The following is a 17669-nucleotide window of genomic DNA, read 5'->3' on the forward strand; positions in this document are numbered from 1 at the left end:
AGGATGCTCAAACCCTCTGCAGACGATCTTGCCCTTTGTCCAGTGTTCCTCTGGGAAGCAAGAGGTGCCCTGAGCCTTGATGCCAGGCAGACAAACACTACTCTCACTTGGCCATGGCCCACAGCACCCATGGGACCTAGGCCAACAAATCCAAGGCAGATTCAAAGCCATGACCCAGGCACTTCCTCCCTCTCCCTGCTGTCCCTCTGTCCATCCATCCTCTACCCATCCATCTTCCTTTCCATTCTTCCATCCTCTCTTTCCTTACTTCCTAGCTCCCCATTCATCCCTCTGGTCTCCTTCTGCTCATCCTTCCTGGTCTGTCCATCTCTCTCTGCCTCCTGAGGTAGATTTCCTTAAATAGAGGAGCGCATTTACATCCCTTCCTATTCAAATATCATTAGCTACAACTTAGGTTTGCAACTGAGTGCCTGCTCAGGAAAAGCAGATTAGCAAAGGCAAAATGTACTAACCTCAGATCTTTCGATTTGTGGATTTGTGTCATTTAGACAGATATTTGAGGAGATGGAAATTCTTATTCACCAAAAAGGTCCCGTTCACATCGTTCAATTTTAAAAGACAGACTTACAGAAGAATGTAGCTATTGTTGCAGGTACCCAGACTGGGACTGAACTGTCCAGCCCAGCAGCTGTGCCAGTGTTAACTGGCTGTAGGGATAGTCTGTCTCCTTCATGCAGAGCCTTAAAGCTGGCATCATAGGTTGTGCTTACAGCTTTGAAACATAGGTGCTGATCAGGACCTCCACAGCCCCCTTTCTTCTAAGAGACTCTGTCTCTAGATGCATCCTCACTGATGGAATAGGCCTAAGCAGCCATGTTTGTGCCTTGGGGTCCTGTCCCCAACACCTGATTGAACCAGGGCTGGACACCTGACCAAAGCTGAACCAATCAGATTCTTTTTCTCAAGAATTTGAACTAAGAGCCAGATCCCATGAAGGTTAAATTAGTGGTTCTCAAATGTGAAAACAAACAAAGCATGCATTCAAGTCACCTGGAGGGCTTGATAAAACACAGATTGCTGGGCCTCATCCCTAGAATTTCTAACTCAGCAGGTCTGGGATGTGACTAGAAAATTTGCATTCCTTTCTTTTTTTTTTTTTTTTGAGATGGAGTCTCACTCTGTCACCCAGGCTGGAGTGCAGTGGTATGATCTCAGCTCACTGCAACCTCCGCCTCCTGGGTTCAAGCCATTCTCCTGCCTCAGCCTCCCAAGTGGCTGGGATTATAGGCACGCACAACCACGCCAGACTAATTTTTGTATTTTTTAGTAGAGATGGGGTTTCACCATGTTGGCCAGGCTGGTCTTGAACTCCTGACCTCAGGTGATCCACATGCCTCGGCCTCCCAAAGTGCTGGGATTACAGGTGAGATCCACCGCATTCAGCTGAAAATGTGCATTTCTAACAAGTTTCCAGGTGATGCTTCTGCTGCTGGTCCAGGGACCACACTTTGAGAAGAACTGAGTTAAACGGCATTGAGCCCAGCAGTGGTCAGGTCATAAAGATGTGAGCTCAGAATGGTGGCGGAGGCACCATCTGGCTGGCTGAGGTTTGTGGGTGGGGGCACTAGAAGCTGGTCAGAAGAGAACCGCAGAAGCCAGAGACCTTGGCCCCACACAGAGAGGCCTGCACAGCACCGAAGGCCTAGCCTGGCTTCCTTGTGAAGTTTCCCTTCCTGGCAATCACATACCCCAAGTCTGAAGAAAACGTTTAAGAAGGTTGAAACTGAGCATCTGAAACATACCTGAGGACGAGTATGCCTGTCCAGCATGGTGAGCTGCACATAAGTCTGTAGCGTAAGTCCCCAGCGAGAGGCATCGTGGTACATTAGGCCCTGCAGAAGGGAAAACACAGCACTTTCCATCAAAGTGGCATCTGCAGGAGGACCCTGGTCTCACAAGGCACTGAAGGACAGCTCAAGAAACCTACACAGGCAGGGCTGGGGCTGGAGATGAACCCAGCATGATCACAGGGCTCTGACAGCAGGGTGGACAAAGGCAGACACTGAAACAATTATAGGACAGTATGGTAACAGCTATAATAGGAGCCTATGGAAAGTCTCCAAGGGACCAGAGCAATTAGGCCAGACAAAGAAATGAAGGGCATCCAAATTAGAAAGGAAGAAGTCATCTTAACCTTGTTCACAGACAATACGATCTTACACTTAGAAAAGCTTAAAGACTCAGGCCATTATCCTAAGCTAATTAATGCAGGAACAGAAAACCAAATACTGCATGTTCTCACTTTAAGTGGGTATTTATAAGTGGGTACAACGGGTACTCATGGACACAAAGATGGCAACAATAGACAGTGGGGACTCCTAGAGTGGGGAGGAAGGGAGGGGGCAAAGGTTGAAAAAGTACCTATTGGGTACTATGCTCAGTACCTAGGTGATGGGATCCATCATACCCTAAACCTCAGCATTATGAAATATACCCAGGTAACAAACCTGCACATGTACCCCCCTAAAAGTAAAATAAAAGTTGAAATGACCAAAAAAAAAAAAAAACTTAAAGACTCCACCAAACAACTGTTAGAACTAATGAACGAACTCAGTAATACTGCAGGATACAAATCAACATACAAAAATCAGTAGCACATATATACACCAACAGTGAACAATCTGAGAAAGAAATCAAGAAAGGAATCCCATTTGCGATAGCTACAAAGAATATAAAATACCGGCCAGGCACAGTGGCTCTTGCCTGTAATCCCAGCACTTTGGGAGGTTGAGGCAGGCAGATCACTCGAGGCCAAGAGTTCAAGACCAGCCCGGCCAACATGACGAAATCCTGTCTCTATTAAAAACACAAAAAATTAGCTGGGTGTGGTGGCATGCACCTGTGATCTCAGCTACTCTAGAGGCTGAGACATGAGAATCGCTTGAACCCAGGAGGCAGAGGCTGCAGTGGGCCGAGATCGCACCACTGTACTCCAGGTTGGACGATAGAGTGAGACCCTGTCTCAAAAATAAATAAATAAAAGTAAAATACCTAGGAATCTATTTAACCAAAGAAGTGAAAGATCTATACAAGGAAAACTATAAAACACTGATGACAGAAATTGAAGAGAACACACACAAAAAAAGAGATATTCAACACTCATGGATCAGAAGAACTAATACTGTTAAAATGACAATACTACCCAAAGCAATTTACAGATTCAGTGTAATCTCTATCAAAATACCTATGACAGTCTTTGCAAAAATAGGAAAAAAAATCCTAAAATTGATATGAAACCACAAAAGACCCCAAATAGCCAAAGCAATCCTGAGCAAAAAAAACAAAGTTGGAGGCATCACACTGCCTGACTTCATACTGTTCTCTATAGTAGCTGTACTAATTTACATTCCCACCAACTATGTATGAGGGTTCCCCTTTCTCCACACCTGTCGCCTGTCTTTTTGATAAAAGTCATTTTTTTTTTAAACAGAGTCTTGCTCTGTCACCCAGACTGAAGTGCAGTGGCATGATCTCAGCTCACCGCAACCTCCACCTCCTGGGTTCAAGCGATTCTCCTGCCTCAGCCTCCCACATAGCTAGGATTACAGGTGTGCACCACCACACTCAGCTAAATTTTTTTGTATTTTTAGTAGAGACAGGGTTTCACCATGCTGGCCGGGCAGATCATGCCACTGTACTCTAGCCTGGGTGACAGAGCGAGACTCCATCTCAAAAAAAAAAAAAAAGCTATAAGAGAATAATTTGAATGTTTCTAGCATAAAGAAAAGAGAGCTAGGTGCAGTGGCTCATGCCTATAATCCCAGCACTTTGGGAGCCCAAGGCAGGAGGATCACTTGAGCCCAGGAGTTAAAAGTTACAGTGAGCTATAATTGTGCCACTGCACTCCAGCCTGGGTGATATAGCAAAACCCTATCTCCAAAATAAATAAATAAATAAATAAGTTTTAAATTTTAAAAAAAGTTATGCTCTTTAAGATCATCTTTAACAAATAACACTTTGGTTTGAATGAATTCCCCAAATTTCATGTGTTGGAAACTTAATCCCCCATGTGGCAGTATGTAGCAGGTGGTGCCTTTAAGAAATGACTGGATCGGCTGGGCGCGGTGGCTCACGCCTGTAATCCCAGCACTTTGGGAGGCCGAGGTTGGCGGATCACGAGGTCAGGAGATCGAGACCAACCTGGCTAACAGGGTGAAATCCTGTCTCTACTAAAAAATACAAAAAATTAGCCAGGCGTGGTGGTGGGCACCTGTAGTCCCAGCTACTCGGGAGACTGAGGCAGGAGAATGGCGTGAACCCGGGAGGCGGAGCTTGCAGTGAGCCGAGAGCGTGCCACTCAGCCTGGGCGACAGAGTAAGACTCTGTCTCAAAAAAAAAAAAAAAAAAAAAGGAAATTATTGGATCATGAGTACAGAGACCTCTTGAATGGATTAATCTATTCACGGATTAATAGATTAATGGGTTATCTTACACTGGTGGCTTTATGAGAAAAGAGAGAGAGACCTGACCTAGCATGCTCAACTCCCTCACCATGTGACACCCTGCACCACCTGGGGACTCTGAAGAGTCCCCACTAGCAAGAAAGCCCTCACCAGATGCACCCCTTCAACCTTGGACTTCTCAGCTGCCCTAACTGTAAAAAGTAAATCACTTTTCTTTGGAAATTCAAAAAATAAAATAATATCACCAAGGAACATGCGTTCAAGTCGTTCAGTGAATGGTCTTTGAGCCCTCTGTAGTCTGTTCTCTATCCAGCCACAAGAGTGAGTCTGTTAAACCTAAATCAGTTCTTGCCACTCCCCTGGTCAGAACCTTCCAGTGGCTTCCCATTGCATGCGGAATGAAATCCAAACCCTTATCATGGCCCACAAGGCCTTCTCTCATCTCCTACCACTCTCCCTCTGGCCTGGTTGGCTTCCAACCACGTGAGCTTACTTAGCATTCCTCAAACACACCAAGCATCGTCCCATCTCAGGGCCTTTGCCTCTGCAGCGCCTTCTGCCTAAATACTCTTCATCCAGATATCTGCAGTGCTCACACCCTCATGTTTAAGCACCTTATCACAGACACATTCCCTGGTTATCTCATGTAAAACAGAAGCCAACCCACCTACTCAATCACTCTCCATCCCTTCTAGATGCAAAACACTTCATGCTCCAGCGTACTTGTTAAGAAACCTGTTCTGCTATTTTCCTCATTTTTAAATTAATTTTATTTACTTTTATTTCTTTTAGAGATGGGGGTCTCATTATGTTGACCAGGGTGGTCTCAAACTCCTGGCTTCAAGCGATCCTCTGATCTTGGCCTCCCAAAGTGCTGTGATTATAGGCATGAGCCACCACACCCAGCCTTTTCCTCATTTTTGCTTTTCATTTTTCTCTTGGTGCAAACTAATGAAACTCCAGTGCTCTTCATTGAGAACTGCAGACTCCTCTGACTGCAGTTGAGAGCAAATCTCATAAAGGTTAGGAGAAACACTCCCTCTTGCCTGATGGCCACAGAAACAGTCACCTTTCTGCATCAGAAAACCAATTCAGATAAAGTGATGAATTGAGATTTTTCACAAAAGTATCGATCTCTCTTTTGGTCTAGAATGGAAACTTATATAAAAATAGCTACTTCTATTGTATTTTTTATTAGGAAACTCTCATTGAAAAGGCTATCTGTACCAAGGACACTAAGACTTCTGAGGCTGTGATTCTGTCCTGTGAAATGTCACTTATGATCCCTAACACCTGCAACTCTAGCTGTCTTACTTAATAACTGAGCCTGGGTTCCTCCTTGGCTTCTAGAGAATATGAATGTTACAGAGGTTTCTTTGTTTTATCCAAAGAAGATGACTGGTATTCCATCTTCTCCTGAATGCACAGAAAAGAAATTCTTCTCATGTCTCTTTAAGATTCTTCATTGAAAGACTGAGAGGTTTTGCCTTATTTAAGAAACATCCTTTTACCTGCTTTAGTTTTCTTCCTAGGCCCTATCACCACCCACCAGATTACATGTTTGTCTTCCGCCTCCCCACACTGGAATATTAGGGGCAGGAGAGCAAGGGCTTTAAATTTATCACTGCCATATCATCTAGAACAGTGTCTGCCACATGGCTGACATGCACTAAATACTGGTTGAATTAATGGATGAATGCACAAGCCCCTACTAAGTGCTAGGCAGTGCGCCTTGGTTTTAGCAAATAACAGTGAACAAAGTAGACACAGTCCCTGCTCCTAGTAGAACTCAGAGTCTAATGAACCACACAGGAGATGCCAATTGTATTGCTAAAAATCAGGGGGCATGGCCGGGCACAGTGGCTCACGCCCGTAATCCCAGCATTTTGGGAGGCTGAGGTGGGTGGCTCACGAGATCGAGACCATCCTGGCCAACATGGTGAAACCCTGTCTCTACTAAAAACACAAAAGAGCCAGGAGAATTGAACCTGGAGATAGAGGCGTCAGACCACCCACTGCACCCACCTAAAAGAGACCTCAAATCAGGGGGCAGTACAGGCTTCCAAGTCCATTTACTAGCTGTGTGACCTCAGGCAACTTATTTAAGTGCAATTTCCTAAGCTGAAAAATGAGACTAATCGTCCCTACCTCATGGGATGGGAGCTCAGAACCAACATCCCCTTCTAAAGCTCTCTCTTACAGGACCCAGATTCTATCCATCTCTTTCAAGCAGCCAGAGCAGAATCTCGAATTGGGGAAGGTGAAGGAAGGGACACAGCACACTACAGCCCCTGTTGCTAGGTTCGCCCTTGGGAAAGCAGGCTGGCGGCTTCCAGGTAAGCCAGAGGTGGCCCCTGTTACCAGACAGGGCCAAGTTGTAAACCCAAGTCAGGGATCCACCAAGGATCCTGGTTACTTAAGAGATAGGTCCTGGGGGGGTTAGGCCTGAGAAGTCCCGGGTTCTGATAGGTTTCTTCTAGGGGAGGGGAGGCTGGAATGAGCAGCAAGAAATGGACACCCCTAGTGGCTAAGGTCGGCCACTGGGAATAATATGGGATAGCTGACAGGAAGTCCCTAGGCTCTGTGCACAGCCACTCAGGCCTCAGAGATCCTTGACCTCAGAACACCAACATGCCACCATTTTCTGCTTGTCCCTCCCTGGTCTTCTCCAACTCAGTTAAGAGCGCAGAGGATGCCTGGGCAGGCTCGGCCTCAGGCAGAGGCACCACCATTCTCAGGTGCTTAAGGGGAAGCCGGGGGTTCATGCAACCAACAACCCACTCACCAGAGGATTGTGGCCACGGACATTTCTCCACTTGGACACAGGCTCCGTTAACACCTGGAAGGAAAGAAAACATCAGAGCTACTGTTTCTCTGTGCTGAACCCTGTAAAAGTGTGTAAGTGTTGAGGGGAAAGCGAGGAGAGAAGGGAAAAAAAGAGAAAAAGACTATCCAAATTTGAGTGCCCAAGGTAGGCCAAAATAGCTGACAACCCCAGTGAAGTCACAACTCTATCTAGACACGGCTTTCTCACATTACTTCCAGAAATGTCCTGAGAATAACTCTATCCATCCCTGTTCCCAATGTGCCAAGCATAGGTACATCCTACCTCTCTATTGCCCTGGTAGCCTCCCCAAGGTCAGAGCTGGCTCTGTCCATCCCTCTTCTGTGTATTCTATCCCAGCCCTGCCTGCCTACCACATCAAGCTGGCAGGTGGGTGGGAGAAGCCAGGAGGGACACTGGACAGGGCTAGGCCTTGGCAGGCCACCTGCGTCCGTTTCCTGCCTCTGATCACTGCACTGGGTGCGCTGGCTGCTGAGAGTCCCTGTTTCTTTAGTACGCTTCCTGTCTCACTGGTTTGGAGGCATTCTTTCCCTCTGGTCCTGTTTATACCTTTTAGGATGACTGCCAACTTCTCCAATTTCCTGTGTGTTTTCGAACACATATCAGGATCTCTGCTGGGCATTTCTAGAGACTCCATCTGTGGTCTAGACACACAAATCTGGGACAACCCCAGACTCTGCTAGAGCCTTTCTGGGTATGCAGGTGTGTGCTAGAAAAGATTTAAATGGTGTTCTTGGGGCCAAGATCTTCAGAGTGCCAGGATCCATCTGGGAACTTTCAGAGTACATGTGAGAAGGAGTCATAGGTGACAAAAGACCAATGGCAGGCAATGCATGGAACTCTTGAAAAGTAGCCACCCTGGCTGGGCGCAGTGGCTCACACCTGTAATTCCAGCACTTTGGGAGGCCGAGGCAGGCAGATCACTTGAGGTCAGGACTTCAAGTCAAGCCTGGCCAACATGGTGAAACCCCATCTCTACTAAAAATACAAAGATTAGCCGGATGTAGTGGCGCATGCCTGTAATCCCAGATACTCGGGAGGCTGAGGCAGGAGAATCACTTGAACCCAGGAGGCAAAGGTTGCAGTGAGCCAAGATCACGCCACTGCACTCCAGCCTGGGTGACAGAGCAAGACTCCGTCTCTAAAAAGAAAAGAAAAGTAATCACCCCCCACTCTTCACTCCTGACCTCAAGTGATCCACCCTCAAGCAAGACATTCTGTGTCTTTGCTTACATTGTTTCTTCTGACCAGCATTCCCACCCCATTCCACTTCACATCAACTTTCATCACATGGAAAACTCCTATACACCCTTCAAAATCCAGTTCAAATATGACCTTCCCGGCCCCTCTCAAACCCCCTCTCCTTCTTATAGGTCTTCTTCCTAGCCCCTAAGTAGCATACACAGCACCACACAGGCCCACCAGAGTCTGGGTCATAGGCAGCCTTGCTCTCCAACCCAGCTCAGGGGTGCTCCATCCGTAGCACTGTCACCCAACAAACATTTATTGAGTGCCCACTGTATGCCAGATATCCATGCTAGGCACTGAGGATACAACAATAGCAAAACCAGCCCAGCCTCTGCCTTCACAGAACCTTAAGCCTACCAAGGGAAGCAGACATTACTCAGGTAATCACAGAAGCCAACATTTTTTAAACCCCAAGAAGCGGTATAAAAGAGAGGTACAGAGCGGTCAGGGGATCCTCCGTCAGGAAGCATAACCTCGCTGGGAAGGTCAGGGGACACGGAGCTCAGATCTGAAAGGAGAGTGGTCTTCCTAAAGCCAACAAAGCTCTTCGTACCACAGAAGAACCAAACAAGGGTGTGGCCCCTGGAACCAGACAGCCTGGGCTGGGATCTGGCTGTATCCAGGCTGGGATCTGGCTGTATCACACACTGGCCAAGTGACCCTGGACAAGCCACTTAACCTCACTGAGCCATGGTTTCCTCATCTAAAACTGTGGTAAAAATGGCACCTACTTCAGAGGGACTATTCTTGTGAGGATGAGATCATTTATTATTTATGATGAACCTTTAACACAGTGTTGGGCAAATAGCAGTATACTCATTGGATGTTAATTATCATTGTTGTTAATCGGCTCCAAGGTCTTCAGTGAGACTATAAGCACTTCTAAAGTGCCATTAAGAGTCATATCACTCAGGACAGGGGTCAAGAGTCCCCAGGACCCCCCTCCTCCCAGGTTTGATGATTCATGAGAACTCACAGGACACAGCACGCAGTCATACTCACAGCTAAGATGGATTACACCGAAAGGACAAAAAACAAGATCAGAAAGGGGACCGGGTGTGGTGGCTCACTCCTGTAATCCCAGCACTTTGGGAGGCTGAGGCGGGTGGATCACTTCAGGTCAGGAGTTCGAAACCAGCCTGGCCAATATGGTGAAACCCCATCTCTACTAAAAATACAAGAAAATTAGCCGGGCATGGTGGTGGGTGCCCATAATCCCAGCTACTTGGGAGGCTGAGGCAGGAGAATTGCTTGAACCCGGGAGGCGGAGGTTGCAGTGAGGCGAGCTCATGCCACTGCATTCCAGCTTGGGTGACACAGCGAGACTCCATCTCAGAAAAAAAAAAAAAAGAAAGAAAGAAAAAAGGATCAGCAAAGGGAAAAAGGGCAGGGCGCAAAGTCTGGAGGAAACCAGGCACAAGCTTCCAAGGGTCCTCTCCCAGGGGAGCTGCACAGTACACACTGAATTCCCCAGGCAACAAGATGTGACGATACATGTGAAATGTTGTCTAGCAGGCAAGCTGGCCTGAACCTGGGAGTTCAGGGTTTTCATCAGTGCTCAGCCATGCAGGCAACCACTTCCTGACACGTACCAAAATTCTGGACTCCCAGGAAGAAAGCAGGTGTCAGCATAAACCATACTGTTTGCAGAAACAATTTAGGCAGACAGCCACTGTTATCAGTTAGGAATGGTGGGGGCCCTCCCAAGATCTAAGTTCCCAGATGCCAGCCAAAGACCACACTTGCAAGCAGGTATTTCTAAAGGGCAGCAGTCTTAGGTCTGCTATGTTAACTCTTTCCTGCACAGAAGCACATGAACACAGCAGGACAAGGGCTATATAATGTTTATTATTATTTTTATCAAACTATATATATTTTTCTTTCTTTTTTTTTTTTTTGAGACAAGGCCTCACTCTGTCATCCAGGCTGGAGTTCAATGGCACAATCCTGGCTCACCACAGCCTCAACCTCCTGGGCTCAAATAATCCTCCCACCTCAGCCTCCTGAGCAGCTGGGACTACAGGCATGTGCCACCACATCCAGCTAAGTTTTGTATTTTTTGTAGACATGTGGTTTCATCATGTTGGCCAGGCTACTCTCAAACTACTGGGCTCAGGTGATCCTCCCCCTTCAGCCTCCTAAAGTGCTGGGATCACAGGCATGAGCCACCACACCTGGCCATACATATATTTCTAGCAGAAGTAAAAACAGGAAAGGAAGGGAAGAAGGAAAGAAAATGACTATAAAAGTATAGAAATTGTAGCTTCTGTAGTAACAAAAGAGAGCCATCAATAGAGATTATACCACTAAAATCTAGAACAAGGAAGACAGGTCAATGTCTTAGTGTAGAGATGATTCTTAAACATCTCTGAGGTTAGTTTTAGTGACTAGGCTTTAAATGAACTAGAAATTAAATTAATTGCCTATGCATAGTAATACCCACTGCTCAGACATTGCTATCTCAGATGTCACACTTCTAGCCCTGCTCAATAGCCTGTCCTTTCTTCTTACCTATGTAGACTCTTTTCCTAACCAGACTTTGGGGCAGTCAACACTTGCACTGTCCAATACAGTGGCCATGAGCCACAGGCAACTATTAAGACCTTGAAATATGACTAGTCCAAATTAAGATATGCTATAAGTTACACTTATTTTACAAATACAGTTTGTGCATCCCTAATTGAAAAATCCAAAATCCTAAATGCTCCAAAACTTTCTGAAAACCGATATGACACTTCAAATGAAAAATTCCACACATAAATACTTAACACAAACTTGTTTCATTCACAAAATTATTTAAAATATTGTATAAAATTACCTTCAGGCTATGTATATATGAAACATAAATGAATTTCGTGTTTTGGCTTGGGTCCCATTCCCAAGATATCTCATTACATTTATGCAAATATTCCAAAATCTGAAAAATTCTGAAATCTAAAACACTTCTGGTCTCAAGCATTTCAGATAAGGGATGCTCAACCAGTGTCATATTCCAAAGACTTAGTATAACAAGGTAGAATGCAAAATAGCTCATTGATGATTTTTATATTAAATGTTGACATGACCACATTTGGCATATGTTATGTGAAATAAAATGTCCTTTTTATTTTTTGTGGGTTTTTTTCTTTTTTTGAGACAGGGTTTCACTCTTGCTGCTCAGGATGCAGTGCAATGGCATGATCTCAGCTCACTGCAACCTCCGTCTCCTGGGCTTAAGCAATCCTCCCACTTCAGCCTCCCAAGTAGCTGAGGCTACAGGCACATACCACCATGTCTGGCATATTTTTGTAGAGATGAGGTCTCGCCATGTGGCCCAGGCTGGTCTGGAACTCCTGGGCTCAAGCAATCCACCTGCTTCCGCCTCCCAAAGTGCTAGGATTACAGGCTTGAGCCACTGCACCGGCCCTTTTTGTTTTTTTAATGAGGATATTAGAAATGTTAAATTACACCGTGGCTTGCACCTGTGGCTCAAATTATAGTCCTATAGGACAAGGTTAGTCCACACCCTCTATAAATTATCCCATCAAGCTTTCTCGGCTTCCTTCAAACCTAGCATGGAGGCTGTACCTCAACGTCTGTCGCGTTGGAGAAGAATTCCAGGCATGTCGTCTTCCCACTTGCAATATTGCCCTCGACACAGATCTGGCAAAAGACAAATACACATTAGAGCCAGAACTCAAGCACCCAGGGGAACTTGAGGCATCAGGGAATGATGGCTAGGGAAAGGGCTCACGTGAACAGCATCATTGGTTCAGTCCAAGACTTTCACATGTAAACCAAAATCCCTCCTTGGGAAACTGGCAAGGTCCCATCGTTAGTAATAACAGATAAGCCGATCCTCCCCGAGTGGCAGGCTCATATGGTTCCCCCAGACCAGACCCTCCTTTACGTCAACTCCTAAACCATACACAGCTTGTCTGCCCAGCCCAGCTCTGCCCTTCCTTAGTTCAACCCCACAGACTATTAGATTTTAGGCCTAAGTGTCCTGCCTCCTTAACGAGAGCTTAATCAATGGCTTTGAGGCTAGGAAACACATATATGTTATCTAGAATCAAACTCACTGCTTTACAGAAAAAAAAGCACTTGGTCACTGACTGGAAACTATTAGGAAAGGGGAGAAGAAAAAAAGAGCAAGGACTTTGTTAAGCACCTTGTCACAGGCCAAGCCCTGAGACAGGTAACACACCATTATCACATGTAACCTCACTGACACCTGAGAAGGGTAAGTCCTAAAATTTTTCACAGAAAAGAAAAATGAGGCTTGTAGAAGACAATAAAGCAAGGACAGCTTGAACCTAGACTCTGCTCACACTGACTGCACCCGGGAGGGAAAGGGGGTCATGGCACTAGTGGGGGGAGGCAAGAAACAGCCTTCTGGGGTCTACCTATACCAAAGATCAAGGAGCATCCTAGAAGTAACTCATCTTAGGGAGAGAAGGTATTCCAGGCAGCGGTTCTCAGCTCTGGCTATATACTAGGACCACCTGGGACCTTTTAAAAATCTCTACAGGGATGCCACAGCCCAGACCAATTACACCACAATCTCTGAGAGTGAGACGCAAGCTTCAGTAACTTTTTTTTCTTTGAGACAAAGTTTCACTCTTGTTGCCCAGGCTGGAGCACAGCGGAGTGATCTCAGCTCATTGCAACCTCCGCCTCTTGGGTTCAAGCCATTCTCCTGCCTCAGCCTCCTGAGTAGCTGGGATTACAGGTGCCCACCACTACACCTGGCTAATTTTTTGTATTTTTAGTAGAGACATGGTTTCACTATGTTGGCCAGGCTGGTCTCAAACTCCCGACCTCAGGTGATCCACCCGCCTCAGCCTCCCAAAGTGCTGGGATTACAGGTGTGAGCCACCGCGCCCGGCCAAGCCTCAGTAACTTTTAAAGCTCTCCAGGAAATTTCAATGTGCAGGCAAGGTTGGGCACCACGAGGCTGGAGCAGAGCTTCTCCATGTCTAGTCCACAGATGCCTGCTTCAGATGCACCAGAGGAGCTGGTTAAACATGAGGTGGCACCAGGTAGCATCCAGACCCTCTAAATCAGACTCTAGGCTGGAGCCCTTGAACCTGTGGCCCAGTGATTCTGACCAAGCTCTCCTCAGCCAAGCACTGCTGATGACATAGGCCTAGTGGCTCTGGCTCCAGCAGATGGCCACAGGCAACGGGCAGCTCCAATACATAAGAAGACAAACTGTCCCCTGAGAACACGTTAGACATCCTCCAGGGGCACACACAGAGAGGGGCCCAACCTGCTGCACAGAGGTCTGTTCCTTTGCACTCATGCTGGAAGCACCCAGAGAAACCTGGGCAACACAGGTAACTTGCCCAAGTGCCAGACTTGGCTAGGGAAGAATCAGAATTAGAATTCACATCCAGGCCCCTTCTCACGACTCCTGATGGAGCCTCAGTCACACCTCACATAAACACCAGGTCACAGTGGGCCGTCTCACCCCACCCCACTAAAGTCTCCCCAGCAACTAGAACTCTGTCAGCTGGCGGAGAAGGTTCCTCCTGCCTTGATCCTAACGGGTATCCAGGAGACACAAGGCCACTCTCCCATCCTGGGTCCCTCCCAGCCCACTCCTTTAGAGCCCCAAACTACAAAATGAACCCAAAGGAATGAACAAAAGGGCATGAAAAGACCCCATTAGGGCACTAATGGATTTAATTTTTTTATTGTTCTTTAAAGAAAACTTTTCCTCTTCCTAGATATATAGAAAGAGCTCAACCTAGACATCATTCTACAGAGCCTTTTTTCTTTCCTGTTCATTGCAAGCATTTTAACAGGTTGTTCAGATAAGCTCTTCTCCCAGAAACTTGTTCCTATTCCCAGCATGAAATCCTGAAGAGTTGGTGAATGTTAGGCCCTGAATGAGCTCAGCCAATCTGCCCTCCGGTTTAGAGCAGGCAACGCAGGAAGAATCTCACGAAGTTCCCCTGAAATTGAAGGGGGAACAGGAAGCAAGCAAAAGGAGTCTTTACATTTCTTTTTAAAGTGATGTCTAAAAATATTGTAAGGGAAGTGCATGCCCATTGAAGAAAATACAGAAAATCAAAAAGGAGAAACTATCACCCATAATCCCAATACTAAGAGATAAACCCCATGACATGTGAGCATATTTCATGCCAAATATTATTTTCTATACAGTCCTCATCTTTGAGCACGTTTCAACTGCTTATTGAAGGCCTATGCTGTGCCAGGCACTGTGTACTCAGGACCTCGTTGCAACGGCCAAAGAGCTCATGAGTGTGTGGAGGAAAGCAACAGGAAACTGTGAAAAGGAGATGGTCCCCATGCTGTGGGAGCACATGGCCAGCCTGGCCCAACGCTCTGTGACTACGCTACAATTTATCTCCATTTTCCTCTGCTATGAGCCCTTGAGTCCAATTTTCCATGATTATAACTGAAACTGTGATGAGCCATCTATCCCTATTATAAGTAACAATATTTAATCTTTCCTAAAAATGGAAATTAAGCATTCTTGTGCTAAGAAATATATTCTCAGTGGCCAGACGCAGTGGCTCACGCCTGTAATCCCAGCACTTTGGGAGGCCGAGGCAGGGGATCATTTGAGGTCAGGAGATCAAGACCAGCCTGGCCAACATGGTGAAACCCCGTCTCTACTAAAAATACAAAAACTAGCCAGGCTTGGTGGCAGATGCCTGTAATCCCAGCTACTGGGGAGGCTGAAGCAGGAGAATCGCTTGAGCCTGGGAGCTGGGAGGCAGAGGTTGTGGTGAGCCGATATCACACCACTGCACTCCAGTCTGGGTGACAGAGTGAGACCCTGTCTCCAAAAAAAAAAAGAAAGAAATACATTCTCACACACAAGAATGTATGTATGCATGAATATATGTATACGTTTATGAATATGCATATATGTATTTATCAGTTGGATTTCTCTGATCAAACCTTGAATATTACACAATCTCTAAAAGAAGAAAATAAAAATCACTCGTAAATCCCAGCAATCATTGTCATTTGGATGTTTAATTAGAACCCAGGGTTCCAGAGGCAAACTGGCTTGGGTGCCAAAGCCTCTACAGGAAGAAACCAAGTATCTTGTCTTATCAAAGACCCTGAGAAATCTGCAATCAAAAGAAACTTGCCCAAACCTCTAACAACTGGCAAGTGGATAAACAAAGAGCACTACAGCCACGCCATGAATACTACTCAGCTATAGGAAAAAATGACATACTAATACCTGCTACAAGGCAGATGCACGTCAAAACATTATGCTAAGCAACCAGGAGCAGTGGCTCACGCCTCTAATCCCAACACTTTGGGAGGCCTAGACAGGCGGATGACCTGAGGTTAGGAGTTCGAGATCAGCCGGGCCAACGTGGTGAAACCCTGTCTCTACTAAAAATACAAAAATTAGCTGCACGTGGTGGCACATGACTGTAATCCCAGCTACTTGGGAGGCTGAGGCAGGAAAATGGCTTGAACCTTGGTGGCGGAGGTTGCAGTGAGCCAAGATCATGCCATTGCACTCCAGCCTGGGCAACAGAGCGAGACTCCATCTCAAAAAAGAAAAAAAAATGTGCTAAGTGAAAGAAGCCAGATACAAAAGATCCCATGCTATATGTTCCATTTTATATGAAACGTCCAGAAAACGCAAATCCCTAGAGAGACAGGAAGTAGACTAGTGGTCACCTGGGGCCAGAAGAGACTGCAAATGGGCACGAGGTTTCTTTTTGGAGTAATGGAAATGTTATAAAATAAGATTGCACAGCCTGGGCAACATGTAGAAATCCCATCTCTACAACAAATACAAAAATTAGCCAGCCATGGTGGTATGTGCCTGTAGTCCCAGCTACTTGGGAGGCTGATATGGGAGGATCACCCGAGCCCAGGAAGTCGAGGCTGCGGTAAGTCGTGATTGTGCCACTGCCCTCCAGCCTGGACAACAGAGCCAGACCTTGTCTCAAAAAATAAAAAATAAAAATAAAATAAAATAAAATTAGATTGTAGCGGTGTTTACTCTGTAGTGCTGTTTACTCTGTAAATTTACTAAAAAATCATTGAATTTTACATTTAAAATGGGTGAATTTTGTGGTATGCAAATTACAATAAAGCTGTTTTAAAAAGGAACCCAGCTGAATTTAACATTCAAATAACTAAGGGAAAACACTTTTACCCCATCACACCACAAACTCTCTCTTATGTGCTCCTTGTTAACCCCACAACTATCTCTTAACTAGACTGAGAATTTCGGCATTAATGTTTATAATATTTCTTTCCTGTTTGTTTCCTAAGGACAGTTTTTTTTTTTCATTTGGGATCGTACTTCATATCTTTTGTTGGTTTTGTTATTTTTTTTTCATCTTTTACATAACAAGTGCCTTCCCAGGTCACGAAATATTTTTCAAAAACATGGTTTTTAATGGCTTTACATATTCCATTAGATAAGATCTGTCACAATTTATTGAACTCCCTACTATTTGATTTTTTTTTTTTTTTTGAGATAGGGTCTCGTTCTGTTGCCCAGGATGGAGTGCAGCGATGCAGTAACAGCTCACTGCAGCCTTGACCTCCCAGGCTCAAGCAACCCTCCCACCTCAGCCTCCCAAGTAGCTAGGACTACTGGTGCATACCACTATGCCCAGCTAATTTTTTGTATTTTTTGTAGAAACAGCATTTTGCTATGTTGCCCAGGCTGGTCTCAGACTCCTGAGCTCAAGCAATCCTCCCACCTTGGCCTCCCGAAATGCTGGGATTATAGGCATGAGCCATTAGGCATGGCCCTGTTGGATGTTAAGTATTGTCCAGTTATTTTATTAAAAAATTTTGTTGTGATATTCAATTATTTGATATTGTAAACTGTGCCATGTGATGGCTGCACCATCCACCCAGACACCTTTAACGCTCTGGACATCTCTCCTCATCCACCAACACCAGTCAACCAACCAGCAACTCCACTGGGCCCTGCTTTCCCACTCAGCTGCGGGCTCTGTGCCATCTCTAGTTTAGTTAAGGTCTCTCCCCTTCCAGTCTGGCCCAGCTGGGCCCTCCACTCATGGTACCCCACATCGCTCCCTGAGAGGCAACCCAGATCGTGCTGGGTGGGGGTGAAGCCCTTCAGTGACTCTGGGTTTTAGGACCTATTCGCAGTCCCTCTGCACCTATCCCCCAGCCCTCCCCAGCCG

General features: G+C 45.9%; 1 protein-coding gene across 5 annotated transcripts in view; it reads right to left on the reverse strand.

Moving 5' to 3' along the window:
* Nucleotides 1-17669, reverse strand: part of TK2 (thymidine kinase 2) — a 55220-nt gene that overhangs the window by 19260 nt on the left and 18291 nt on the right. For 4 of the 5 annotated variants that reach the window (XM_032157544.2, XM_058441066.1, XM_032157543.2 and 1 more), the window contains 3 exons: nt 12085-12159; nt 7210-7263; nt 1764-1853 (listed from right to left, as the gene is read on the reverse strand). In XM_032157544.2, coding sequence (XP_032013435.1) covers nt 1764-1853; nt 7210-7263; nt 12085-12159 — 219 coding nt within the window. The remainder of the gene's footprint in view (nt 1-1763; nt 1854-7209; nt 7264-12084; nt 12160-17669) is intronic. The other variant, XM_058441064.1, reaches the window with a different exon arrangement.

Source organism: Hylobates moloch, unplaced genomic scaffold, assembly GCF_009828535.3.
Source record: "Hylobates moloch isolate HMO894 unplaced genomic scaffold, HMol_V3 SCAFFOLD_6, whole genome shotgun sequence".
NCBI lineage: Eukaryota > Metazoa > Chordata > Mammalia > Primates > Hylobatidae > Hylobates > Hylobates moloch.